The 14,283-nt window shown below is 35.8% G+C and overlaps 1 protein-coding gene across 3 annotated transcripts in view; it reads right to left on the bottom strand.

Moving 5' to 3' along the window:
• Positions 1 to 105: 105 nt before the first annotated feature.
• The window catches only part of TBC1D12 (TBC1 domain family member 12), a 41,225-nt gene continuing 27,047 nt past the window's right edge, over positions 106 to 14,283 (bottom strand). For 2 of the 3 annotated variants that reach the window (XM_021539549.3, XM_085583646.1), the window contains 11 exons: positions 12,684 to 12,799; positions 10,897 to 10,979; positions 9,195 to 9,312; positions 8,749 to 8,855; positions 8,024 to 8,104; positions 6,513 to 6,607; positions 5,762 to 5,833; positions 3,795 to 3,923; positions 3,368 to 3,477; positions 1,999 to 2,257; positions 106 to 1,776 (listed from right to left, as the gene is read on the bottom strand). In XM_021539549.3, coding sequence (XP_021395224.3) covers positions 1,708 to 1,776; positions 1,999 to 2,257; positions 3,368 to 3,477; positions 3,795 to 3,923; positions 5,762 to 5,833; positions 6,513 to 6,607; positions 8,024 to 8,104; positions 8,749 to 8,855; positions 9,195 to 9,312; positions 10,897 to 10,979; positions 12,684 to 12,799 — 1,239 coding nt within the window. In that variant the 3' untranslated portion in view covers positions 106 to 1,707. The remainder of the gene's footprint in view (positions 1,777 to 1,998; positions 2,258 to 3,367; positions 3,478 to 3,794; positions 3,924 to 5,761; positions 5,834 to 6,512; positions 6,608 to 8,023; positions 8,105 to 8,748; positions 8,856 to 9,194; positions 9,313 to 10,896; positions 10,980 to 12,683; positions 12,800 to 14,283) is intronic. The other variant, XM_085583647.1, reaches the window with a different exon arrangement.

Genomic DNA, 14,283 nt, shown 5'->3' with positions numbered 1-14,283 from the left:
CTCCCGCGCCGCGCGGCCCGGCCCACAGCGGCCCCTGGCGGCGGAGGCCGGCGGCGCCACGGGAGCGGGAGCGGGAGCGGGAACGGGAAAGAAGCACTGCCCGCAGCTGCTCTAAGTTTTATTTACACAGGAATTGGTACTAGTGGTCTTAAAGGAAGGCTTGATCCTTCTATTTACAGTTATATACAGATTTATAGTTGAAAAGTAAGAAAACTGTACAAGATAACACAAAAATATAAGACAAATTGGATCCAATTAAAGTAGTGAATACATAAGTTAAGAAAAATCAGACATTTACATTTCAAATTGTAATGTTATGAGTAGCATATATGTAGATTTTAAACCAGATAGCAACGCAAGTTACACCACACTAAATCTTTACCCCAATTATTCGGACTCTGCTTTTAAAACACCAGACAACTGGAAGCCTCCTGCACTTAAAAATACATAATGGCAATTCTTACTTGATTTCCAGAGGGACCAGTTGAAAAAACCCACATGTAAGTAATTTATTTACATTAAATATTAGCAAAAAATGGATCAAGAGAGCGCAAGTGTTCCTCACCTGCAGTGCTATCCATTTTAAATTTCTGTCCCCTACAACCACAGGTTGTTATACAGCATCTTCAAGAACAGGAAATGTTTGAAAATATTTGCCGTGACACATACAGCATGACCTTATGTCTCACAGTTCAAAGATGTTAAAGAATTACCACTAAACCAGATGCTTTTTTGATTTCAGTATTGCACACTAATAAAAAGACAGTTTCAAAAACAATTCTGTGTCTGCATTATTTCCAAGTGTTAAAAGTGGCTGCTTCTTTGAGAACACAAAAGCCTTTAGATAGCCTTGTCATTTTCTAGTGTTCACCATTACATACAAGTAATTTTAGCTGGAAATGGCTCGACAATATAAAACTTCTGGTGGCAAAACCCTTTCACAGAATACCCACTTCATTTACTCCACAATCAATACACCAAAACAAATGCTTAAACACCACTTGCTATGAAAGCTGTACAGTAAGAATAGCAGCCCTGCTCTTACAACTGTTTAAAACTCATTATTTTTGCTCTAGGTTTGGGCACAATATGTCTACAGTTCCTGAGTTAATTACATTTGCCCAGACTGAAGAATGAAACTGCAACTTAAAACAAACAAACAAACGAACAAGTAAATAAGATAATACCCCTTCCCAAATCTTAACCACCTTGCACATAAACACACCAAATCACCTTATTTGGTCCTCAATACTTGCAAATTGTTAATTTTGGAGGTAATGTTTGTACCAAAGCATTTGGTTTGGATAGCAGTTTTGGGGCCTTAAGATTTAGCATTTCCTCATCCCCTCCAAAAAGTGCCTTTGTGGTATTTTTAAAAACAGTTATGCCTCAAAAATTTGTCTAAAGTACCAACAGAAGTTATTACAAATGTTTATTGCATTGAGCTGATTCTTTTAAAGTATTAAATATTAACTCCCCGCTTCTCAGTTTCATAGGTTTTAGTATTCTGTGTGAAATCAGATCTTCCCACAGCAAAAACTAATACTGGCAAAAGGGTGAAGATTTCATCAGTTCATTAGTCCACTGAGAGCTGTGTCCTTCTTCCATCTCATTTTCACATTTTCTATAGTGCTTTTTCCACATGGAAGCGATGTGAAGACTTCTTTGTCATCAAGTGGTTTTCCACATTTCCAATAGACCTCAACATTAGCTTTTCGGTGCTGGGCTATGGTTCTTGTCCCCTTCTTTGTTGTCCTTCATAAGTGAGGCAAACACCTGGAAAAGTAAATTATTTAATTAATATGAAGACTGACAGTGTTACATCAATATTAACCACAACAATATTAGCATTGATATTAATTGCTAAAATGAGACATTAGAAAGGAAGTGCCCATTGCTCAGGAGTCAGACAAGCAGCTTAAATAATCATGGAGAGAGGTACCCCATATATTTGCGTGCTAACATTAATTATTTGATCTATATCTCCAAGAAACTCACCTGTGCCCATTTTTTGTTACTATTCTGCATCTGAATAGCTGCAATACAACTAAAAAGCTTTTCTGATGTAATATCTTCTGGAAGTTTTGTTAGAAACTGTGCTATATGAATAAAGTCCATCTGTAGGAGAATATCTTCATATAACCGAAGGATTCCTAATCCTGTCCTAAACAAAAATTCTTCTCCATCTCTACAGAAAACATCCCAGACACGACAGGCCAGATCAAGTGGTAATGACTTGCTGTAGAGTGTAAAAATCCTACAAATGAGTCAAAAACAAACAAAAAGGAAGAGTTATAACTTTTTTATTTAAAAAAAATTAAAAAACAACTTCCTTAAAACCTCAGTTAAATTAGTTCAGAGTAAGGAGATGACAAGCTATTTTATACACTTCCCCCCCCCCCCGCCTTATTTCAATGATCCACACGTCTACAGTTCTTGAAGTTAGAACTTGTACTCTGAAACCCTTCTCTTTGGATGCCACAAGAAATCCTCCATTTGAATGCCATATCCTTTAGAAAGCTTTGGCTAAAGAAGTGACAAATCTCTTCATACTCAAACAGAATATAATATTCACATAAGAACTTAAACAACAAAGACCACAACTGTGTAACTTAACTCTTCTCATTTAAGCCATACAGTTTAACAGCTCTGTTCATCATTTCTTTCCTAAACTAAATCTAAATCCACAACTAATCTCAACTAGTGGGCTGCATCCCACTAATGTACTAATGATAAATCAATAGCTACATTTCTGTGATACATTTTAAATTTTTCACATTAAAACCACAAAACTCTAATAATAATTCTAGATGAAGCTCATCCTTATGCACACAAACAGATAATCTGTTTTTGATAGCAGTACCACACTTCAAGGGAGCCTGCACTACTGCCTTCCATTACAGATACACACAGTTTGCTACTCTCTGCTTTAGAACATTCCTTACTTCAAATTGTTCACTGCATTTTCAAGTTTACTCCTTTTCAAACCAGGTCTTAAATTTCATCCTCCCTCTGCTTTAAAATTTCAATTCCTATAGTCATGCTTCCTTCAGGAGTTAATTATGCTCATTTCATCAAGTCACTTACAATCACAGTACACCATACTACTACGGTGTAATAGCCTTCTCTCCCCTACTTATGTCACACAACTGCAGTAACAAGAAAATGAACACACAGAACTCCTGTCTCATTTTTTAACTGAATACATCCCTTATAATAAAGCTTGAGGCCTGCCAAAGGAAGTTAATCATGACTTCACAACATCTACTGAATGCCTTTTTTAATGCTTTATCTCCAGTGTTGAAAGACCTATAGCAAAATAGAAAGTGTTCCAACAGTTGTAAGGTTAGGTTTTCTATGAACTCACCAGTCTATCAAATATATGTCTGGAGTAAGACTGTATGATTTGAAATGAAGAAACAATTTAGGAAGATTTTCTTCAAAAAATACTTCAAAGGCTGCAAAGTATTTCAGCATCTGTAGGGATAGTAAAGCACATCATAAGCAGTTATCAAAAGAACATTTAGTTGTAAATCAACACAAACCCCACCAAGAACTGATATCAACACAGCACAATGTGACTCCTTAGGCTAAGTAAAATGATTAAATGTTTCTAGAGGAGAAATCAAAACATGAGAATGAGCTTTACAGATTAGTACCTGGTGTTCTCAGTTTTGTAACCACAGGTTAAAGTTCTCCATCATTCAACAGGACAAAAGGAAGTCATCAATAAAATAACTATGCTTCAAGTCAAAAGAATGTTAAGGTCCAAAACCAGAAAACTCTGTGCATACCATGCTGTGATCCACACGGAAAAAGGCCAGCTGGCATGGCTTGTTTAGAAGGTTAGCAAAGGCAATGAAAGCATCTGCCTCTTCCAGATTGAGAATGAGCACAGCAGCAATGAAGGACATCCCTTGTACCTTCAAGTGGGAAAAGCATCGGGCAAATAAAGGTGAGTAGGTTCAGTAGATCTTACATCTTTGGAAATGGAAATATTTACAGTTTGCAATTTATCAAGTACTATTGCATAACATTTCCAGATGAATATAAACAATATGGATAAATTATTTTTGTGCATGCAATCAATTTGATTCCAGCAGTTCAGACACTCTGGGAGGTCTCATGATCACAAGTCCTCAGGACTTGAAATACAAGAAAGTTAAAACCACACAGAGTGAATGCAGAGCTCATGAGAAACAAAACGTGGCCTCAAGTTCATTGTTAAACTACGGGAAAAAGCAGTCATGGAGAAAAACTTCACATATGGGACAGTTTAGACCCAGACAGATACGTTGGAACTGAGACAAAATGCTGTTTCAGAGCAGTCAATACATGTCTTTCCACTTGCCAAACTGTAATTTTTCACATATATAAAATTACTTTGAGGTGGTTAGCTGTAATGCAAGTTTACATTTTTCCACCATTACTCTCCCAAAAACACTTCAGCTTACAATACAAGAGCATGATTCTGTAGTTAAGTGGTGATCTGAATACCCATTATGCTAAGAATAATTTTACCAATTTCAATTGCAATCATCTTTATTCCACTGTCTCTAAACATTCATGCTGCCTGTTCTCATTAAAAAAAACCCATGCAGACAGCATTTTAACCAACTAGGGAAAAGAGTATTGATATACATCAGAAACGGTCAATCCGCTTTCCATTTCTGGGGGATAAATAAGTGTGGAAATGAGACTACATTTACTGTCATATTAACATTAAAAAAATGTAATAAGAAATATCAAGACTAGCTATAGTTCTAATGGAAAAGATAAAGACTTATCCACAAAAAATTACTTATTTGCCTTTTGAAACTCCACCCTGGGAACAAGCAGTCTCAGAACCAGCAGAGTTTGTAATCTCACTTTAAAAATATGGGAGAGTCTCCAAAAATGAGGTCACAGATGACAGAATTCAGGCCTAAAACATCTGAACATGAAAAACCAACTAGTTATTTATGCAGAGTCCCAAGCATATCTGATATAGAGAGGAAGACACACCCTGTGCAAAATAATGCTTTGTTGAATGGATGAGACTTAAAATTTTTCAAGTGTTTTTGAGCCCTGAAGCATTAGAGCTTGTGAAAGATTTTCCCAGATACCCCCAGGAACAAAGACAAAAAAAAACCCCTTTTCTTCATTACTGTTCATTATTTAAATGAATCTTTAAGATAACACCATTCAGAGAGATGTTAGGTTTAGTTGGTTCATTCAGGGGTTTTTGACAATTTCTTTAATGGGGTTTTCTTTGCTTGTTTTTAAACACAGTACTGTTTGCTGAAAACTGTCTTATCTACACTGAACTCAGAGGGAGTGATTATTCTGTGTCAGCAAGACACTAAGAAGGAATTTCTAGATTTTCGGACATGCAGTAGTGAAGCAGGGAGTATCCCTATGGAAATGGCAACAGGGGAAGCAACAGTAAGACAGAACAAGTGAGGTGCTAACTGGAAGTCCACTAATACCTTAAGGATTTTTTCCCTGTGGATACTCTGTCAGAACTATAATGTCTTATGAACACACCCATTTAAAATTTTCCATGCAATCCAGATACTCAACAGTCAGTACATTTTCAGTTATTTAATTGTCTCTAAGAACTACCATCATTGTGACTGCTACGAAATAACTGCCCAAGTTTAATTATTTTTTTAAGTGCTGGTAGCATAACATTTAGAACACCTATTTATTCAATATACTTTAATACATGACATCTTAAGCTTATTTGTCATGTTAGAAACATTTTACATCAAATACTTACATATCCCACATCTGGTCTGTAACATGTATATGCTCCTAAAACACTATGCAGGAGATCATGGTAAGGACCACCCTAATAAGAGGAGAGGGTAGAAGGAGAAAAGAAATATTTATTTTCAAAAAAATACAGAAAAGCGACAAGCTGATATTTTAAGATGCAAGTGAGCCAGTGAATTGTTGCTTTATTCATATCTAGAATAATACCATTTTTTACTCCAAGCATTACCACAAATGCTTTTGAGATGTTAAAAGAAAAGTAACAATAATCCTATGAAATAATTTAGCAGAAATCAGTATATATTAGAAAATGAGGATATCTGGTACAGATTCAAAGTTGGTCTTTCCTTTTCAGAGACAATGGATATTTTAATTCTTAGTAGCACAAGTTACTGTATAACAATATTGCATCTTATTTCATGTGTGTGCATATTATAGCTCCATAAAAATCATAAAGCCTGAAAAGGTGTACCAGAATGCATCAAAATTTCTATTGCAGCAAAAACACTCTCATTTCTGCCTGTAGTTTCAAAATTAATATGAATTAATAGGAATCAATTAATTAATAGGAATCTCATACAATTTTTTCAAGGAGAAAAAAACTCATCACTAATTGTCTCTACTTTATTCACATCTAAAAACATTTAAGAAGTCCAAACAACCTCTAAAACCTACTTCATATTTGGCCTGTTATGTTTCTTGTTTAACTATTTATAATTTTAAAGCTGTCATAATTAAAGTTAAAGGCATCTCACCTTCTGGAAAATATACAGGGATGGAAATGTGCGTGATATATCCAACTTAATTAGCTCCAGACTGGCCTCACGATCAGCAACAGATGTACCTGCATCTGCAAGCACAACCAACACTTACTAAAGCTGATAAAATCTACAAACTTCAGAACAAAACTCCTGTAGGCATATAAAGACAAGGAAGGCAGCATTCATCCAAGAACTTCCAGAAGAAATTCTGCTAGCCCTTGAATTATCTCTGTCCAATCCTCTCCATAGGGACATGACAAAAACACTCGTGATAATGTGGGAAAAAGGATAGGTAAAAGACCTGGGGAAAAGGCTCTTTCAGAAGGCTTAAATCAGACAAGATTACCAACTGGAAAGCCAAGGTGACAATCTGATGAACAGGCTAAACAGAGCCTGCTCTGCTGAAGCTTAGAAAGCAGCATTTCACTCGTCTTCCTAAAACTATCATAGCTGGTCTTCCAGACTTTGCTACCAAAGATTAGTAATAAGCACTTCCAGCTTTTGCTTGCTTTTCAGAGATGAAAATTCTATCACTCTTCAGCTTTCCCTTATTGCTTCCCAAGACATCTGGCACATTTAAAATACCTCCTTCTCCCTCCATTCTTATCCAGAACTATTACCTCTCAAAAAAAACACTACCTAAACTTTCCCCTAAGACAGTCCACACCCCCCACAACAAAAGAACAAGCAAACCACTGCTCCACAGACCAAGGGGCATTGAAAACATGTTCTCCAAGGATAAGCATATTTACAGTCATGTAGACACAGAATTTTTTATAAATTGTTTGTCTCAAGACAACCTTCAGATGAACCACAGGGCTATCCCTAAGAAAGACCCAAATAATTTACAGTCAAAGCAGGCAATTAGGACTGACTATGGCAAACACAACTAAAGTAATGGAAAAGACACTATCACAGGGCATTTAAAAAATTATCAGTCAACAGCACAAAGAGCTAACCTTTATAGCAAGGAGACATCCAACATTAAAAATATCACTGATACTGTTTTTAACAGAAAGAACATCCACAGAAGACAGCAATGTGCCAGTGAAAAAACTGCATTCAACAGAAGAGTGCTAACATCTCCACTTAATAGATTTGGAAGGAAAGGCAGGCAAGGAAATAGAAGTGGGATCTGAAATGTGTCATGTTTTGTATTTTTCACCTCTCAGTTTCAGAACCAAAAAATAGAAGATATTCTTTTTTCTTTCCCAAAATCATGGAAGTGATACCAACTGAGAACCCATCGAAGAAGAGCTAAGCAAGAGCATGTATCTTATTGTATTTCAGCTAATATTTTCATGAAAGCTGAGTCTTTTATTGATACAGTAAGTACTGCCAAACCCTTCGCTTGCTGACTTGTTACAAGAGCAAACATTTAAGTAGGGAATGATTTTGAGAATATTTAACAAATATTCTTAATGCTGAAATTTCAGAGGAACTTGTGAGACTTCCTGAGTTTGTAAAAGTGAATAGGAGGTTGTTGAGCACTCAGGAGATCTCACCTTCTATGTCATTCTCAGAACTTGTCTCACTGAAGCTTTTCCATCGTTCCTTAGCTCTTGACAAGAAGATTTCATAAAGTTCTGTAAGAAACCGAAACAAAACCAATTAGCAAAAAGGAAGTAGTAAGAAAAGCACCCATTGAAGACAAAAGCATCCTAAGCATTCTTGGCTTTGGTTACTTGGTTTCATCACTGGGGGAAGGAGAAGAGTCTATTAGATGGCTACCACTATACACAGTTTTACAGTGTGCACTGTGTTGTACTTTCTATTTATTAATATGCAAATTATTACAGGGAAATCATGCCTAGATTTAGGCATGATTTAGATTTGTATTCTTGTGACTGAAATGCTTACAATTTATCAATTATTAGTTATAAAATAAAGTGATTCCCCTTTTCACTCCCTTAAGAAAGCAAAGCTACAAATTCTCAGTTTTAAACATAAAAATTATTTTCTGGGGGGGGGGTGGGGGGGTGGGGGAAGCACTACCTTAATTCTTAAAATATTACATGTTTACGTAAGCAGGTTTTGGAACCTTGTTTCCATAATTTATGAGGCCACAATGTCTACTTGTAAAACACAATTTTTCCTAACCTTTCTTCAGAAAGAAATATACCCTGAATTACATATATACATACATATACATATATAACAAAAGTTTGCATTTTTCTTTGAAAATAATCAGCTTAATTTAGCATTAGCATATGATCTCTTAGGAACATACCAGGAGTGATGTTTAATTCATTTCCCACAGCTAGACTCCAAACCTTCCCACGTACACTTGGGGGCAATCCCTGCCACCACAGCTCTCGAACTCTTCGGGTAGCACGCCTAATATATAGAAACAGGGAGAAGAAAAAAAAAAAAAAAGACACATATTGCACATCTTGTTTTCTACAATCACTGGACAATTTACAAGCAAAATAACATACTGTCTACCAAATCAATATTCAAAGATCTCTATTGATACTAAAGCCCCATGAAACCCCCAAACATTCAGCTCCCAGAAAGCACATTTCATGTTGCTCCAGAATGACCTCACACTATATCATGGCAACAAAAACTGACTTCTTGACAACACAGAAAAGGAAAATAAGGTATGTGGGTCCTCAGTTTCCAGAGGAGAAACAAGCCACGCTCGCCTCATTTATACAGCAGAACTTTACTTACATGCCTTCCCAGTTAGGTAGTATTTCATTGACCCAAATCACCATAGCACTAGCGATATTCTCTTCTTGCTTGAAACGCTCTCTCATTATTTTTTTCCTTTTATGTGCTTCTTTAATTTCTGTTAGGCATAACATGTTAATAATTCTGTATTAGTGTATACAAATAATTAGGTAAATTATTCAGCTATTACCCAAGTATTTAGATATCTAAAATATCGAGGGTAAATTACAGTTGTATGTACTATTTCTGTTGATTGTAGGTGTATTTCTCTGGACATTTTTTAATATAAGCTAAGTTGTTCAAAATACAATGATTTAGTCAAGCAAAATCAGGCTAGAAAACTCATATTTCTTTTCTGCAGTACACAGGATAACTAATAAGCAAGCACATCATCAGTGCTCTTTTTCCACTCATGATTTTCATACCATATTTTATCTGAGCCTTATTTATCCATTAGACTAATCAGCAATATTTATGGATAATTTTACTATTTAAAAGTGAAATTCTACATCCATTTAAAAAATACTCAAATTTTACTGAAGCTTCCACCTAAAAGGATTCTGTATTTTCTTTTCTGGAAACAGGACCTAGAGATCTAAGACAAAGTCACAATGCTGAACAAGAGAACAATGTCCTGCCTTCTGTTAAAAAAAATCATTTGCAGATTCCTCTTATTAAAAAGGCTAAAAGAAGGACAGACAAGTGCTCTCCTGACATCACTTGGAACCACTGTGAAATTGCAAGACATTTTCTATTTAAGCATGCATTGATCACATCAAAGAGTAAACATGCCCTCCCTGGTAAACAGATATGGCTGACCAGCTTCATCACATTTTTACTGGAGCTTTGAGTGTGTAGCAACAGTTAATAAACCAGGGCAGACACAGGAAAACACCACACATGACTGAACCTCCAAAGATGCTGTTACTAAAGAACACAGACCCAGATCACAACTTACAAGATACACACAAGAGCAGAGTGAAATGCATTGTCAAATGCTGTGGATTTCTTATTGCATCTTTCAAAGTAAGCTGTCACAGATCCATAGATGATCAATCAGTTCAGAAGCTTGTATCTCTGACAACAGCCCAAGTAAAACATGCAGTACAGATTCTTAAAATAGCTTATTCCCTGAATACTAGGCACGACTACAAAAGTTCTTTCAACAGCAATTCATAGATTGACACAATACCAGGTGCTACAGATCTGTTTTTTAAATTAATCATGCCTAGTGGGAATAAGAAGGTTTACACAGGTACAGCTGATTGGAAAATAATCCCAAAGTTTTTATTTCTCTTCAAATTGAAATTGATCTGAAATTCTTAAGAAACCTGATCTTTAAGCAATTAGCTTTATTATACTTTGGTTCTTACTGGCAACTGCAGCAACACAGCTTGCAAAAAAAGTCCAAGTATCCAGAAAGTTTCTAGGTGACAACACTACACAAGTATTTTGAAAAAATTAAGTTTTTCCTTAGAAAGTAAATGAATGGTTAAGTTGCATTCTAGTTACATTCATTGTAGCAGAATAACAATTTGATAACTGAGTTCTGTTTTAAACTGTGTGCCCCTATACACCAGAGAATAACCTAGATATTAAACAAGAGGTTCTTTAATGTACCTGCTTGCCTACAAGCCAGGATTTACTTTATTTTTGCAGCAGAGTTGAGAGGAATTACAGTGATTGTTGGCAGTTGACATACCTCGTTTTTTTGCTTCTGCCACCATCTCATCGTATTCTTGTCGATGACGTAAAGCCTCCTCCACTGATTTGGCAGGAAGATTTCTGAAAACAAGTTGTTCCTGAATTCAATACACACAAATGACATTCTGGACCATTTCAGAACAGGATTCAATTCAGTTTCTCTCAAAGGCAAGCTCTGGGGCTGCCATACTGCCAGTGTTCCAGTAACAGCTGTAGAGAACTACTAGATGCTTGCTGCTCATTTTTTCAGTTCTCCTGGAGTTTCCCCCAGAGTAAGGTTATTATATTTGTTAAGCGCCTGGAATGATGCTCAAGTGAATGACAAAAGGAAAATGCTGATACACCCTATAGTTATTTATTCTAATGCATTTCTGCCCATGTGTATTTTCATCATATGTTCATATGAAATCTGTGATTATGTATTTTCAATAAAAGGTAAAGGTATTTATTTGTTGTAGTTAATAATTTAAACTGCTCACAAAAGAAGGTAAGCTTGCCAAAGGAAGAAAGGATAGATCACAACTGATGTCAGAGCTAAACCTAAGGAAGCTTGGTGCAGTCTAAAAGTTCACCAGATAAAAATGTGTTTGTTTTTTGGCTGCATAGTGATCCCCTAATTGCTAAACACACTTCCTCTTGACCAAGGAGACTCACTTCAAAGCAAATTAAAACACAGTGTTTGGTCTCAGCCTCTTACCTAATCGCTAGTCTACTTTGGTCCAAAATAAACAGTAAACATTTTTGTCATTTTAATATTAAGAAAGCTTTCTGTCTCTTCTCTCATACAAGCAGACAAAATGACTTATTAATATTTTCAATGAAAGTGAGGGAGTAATGTAATTTCAAAGATTAGACTGTGGCAACACACTACATGCTTGGGATGGCACTCCAATTTGAAACAAGTGTCATTTGTAAAAGCATATTTATCCTCGCTTGTGCATTCTAATACTATAAAAATAAAGAAAAACATCAGCAATCCAGTTATTGCATATCTTACACTCTCTACCATACAGTGAAAAAAAAAAATGCACTAATGAAAACAAACACTCATAGTAATCTGTAATTCCATTCGGAGTATTTCTGTCTTAGCACAGAATGAGTTTATGTACTCCCAGAGAGAATATCCAAAGAAACACTAATATGTTCTATTTTCCATTTTCTAATTGGAAGTGATTAGAGTAAACATTTAACAGTGCCATCACAAGATTTTCCATGGTGCAGTTTTAAAACGTTTCTCCATTTGTTTTCCTCAAGCTTGTGTTCTTAGTCAGCAGGTCCTTTCTCTTTCCTTAAAATTGCTGAAGACTGTATATCTGAAAATACTGACCAATTTATTACTCATTTTTCATTATTATTCTTATTTGTACTTTATGTGGGTTTTGTCATATCTTCAGCTGCTGTATCCCTGCCTTCAGCTGCACTTTTAGGTATTTCCTACCTAAAATGCTTTTAAGTTTCCAAAATAGGTGAAGGGAGAAGGAAGTGCACATTGAGAAAGCAGCCAAGAAATCAACCAAGAAAATTCCTGAAGGCTTTGAGGATGCCCAGAGCATGGTCACAGACAGCTGTGAGACACAGTAGATTACAGACTGGTGGCTCCATTACAGTGAGAAAGAATTCCTTATATGCTGTGAAACACTTAATGGCCCTTCTGGAAGTATTCGTTAGGCTATTATGTGAGATAGAATAATCCAACAATTCTTTCACACAAGACTTGTGAATTTTAGCTCATCAGAAATATATCTAAAATTCAGTCCTTCAGCTGCACAGCAGAATCATACTTACGCTGGCCGATCCTCCAGAATCAAAGCAGTAGTTGAAAGTGGTTCAAACTCAATATTTTTACGTCTTGCTGATGGGGGTGGAGGTTTATACATTCTTCCTGTCCGTGCTTCATATTCCTAAACAACATTATTGATAAAAATTTCAACTTTCAGCTTCACTCCAAATTAGTAAGCATGATATTACTTAATGCATAAATAGTTTCATATTAAATATTTTAACATTACTTAATAAGACAGCAAGTGGCAAACACTACAAGTTGAAATTGTTGATAGCAACAGTGCAGCTTTCCAGGACTGCTAAGTAAAGATGAATGAGAAAGCAGCTGCTTGTATCAACTTAATCTTTGATGTATTCTAGTTCAATATTTCAACTGAGCATCCCAGGATCAAGTAGGAAAGAAATTTGCATAATCTACCCAGCCTAGCCAGTGCACAAGTGCATTTAAGTAATATGTGAAGTTGACAATAAAAAAACCCACCACTAATCAAGAACATGTGTCTTCTTTCCATTTCTTCCTCTTGATTCCAGCCCCTCTTAAGATCCAGTATACCTCACATTCCTCAGGCCTTTAACAACACCATCACACCCACCTTAACCAGAACCACCTACACTATACTCAGTGACAATATACCAGTATTTATCATTACAAGTCTGTTTCATATAATTTGCTTCCTCTGAGGTTAATACATGCAATCTACTTAGAAAGAAATATTTAACTGTCTCCAATATACACAAGATTCTAAGGAAGAAAGAATTCTAATCCTTTGACCACAACAGCAACTCAACAAAACAAAAATATGGCACAATCCTTAGGAAAAAAGTTAAACAGAGCCAGATGAAAACATCAAATCTCACATTCCCTTCTTTTTCGCCTCTGTAAATAAAAGTTTACTGCCAAGTTAATGGAATAACATGCATCAACATGATTCAGCACATTGAAACAAGTATCTTTAACAATCATACACAGGATTGGTAGAGTTATGTTGTAATTTACACAAGCACAAGAAAAAACAAAAAAACAATGCTCGCCGTTTGAATGAATACACATAATACTCAAGCCTAGAATTATTTCATTCCACTTAAAACCAGAAAGCACCTCAGTACTCCTGTCACACTGTGTACCTCAGGACATTCCAGTACATTTTTAAATTAGGACTGTATCCTGTGGTAACACCCAGAGATCAGCAGCCAGGCTGCAGTAAAATAGCAATGCCATCCCTCCTATTCCTGTTAGAAGTTCTGGTTCTTCCATATACTTCTTTGTAACAAGAGTCACCAAATCAAGTTCATTTAGTGGTCAGAGATGAGGAAGCTCAAACATCAGCAACCTTTTCAACATCTCTACATATCTAACTTGTATGCAAGTTTTTAAAAAAAGATAAAAAAATATTTTAAAAGGCACCATAAGATGTATATCAGAAATTAAGCCACTTGTTTTTTAATACAAGCATTACATGTGAACAAGGCTAGTGCTTCCTGCTATAACCTGTGCACTATTTCCAAGGCAACAGAGAAAGAAAAAAACAAGAATTAAATATTCTTCAACAGAGATTTTCACCAAAGGTAGAACGCATCACCCAAATGTGTTCCTGAAAGTACA

The sequence above is a fragment of the Lonchura striata genome, chromosome 6 (genome assembly GCF_050655825.1).
Source record: "Lonchura striata isolate lonStrDom1 chromosome 6, ASM5065582v1, whole genome shotgun sequence".
In the NCBI taxonomy this organism is placed as follows: Eukaryota; Metazoa; Chordata; class Aves; order Passeriformes; family Estrildidae; genus Lonchura; species Lonchura striata.
Note: the sequence above shows the minus strand (reverse complement) of the source record. Positions and strands in the feature narration are given on the sequence as shown.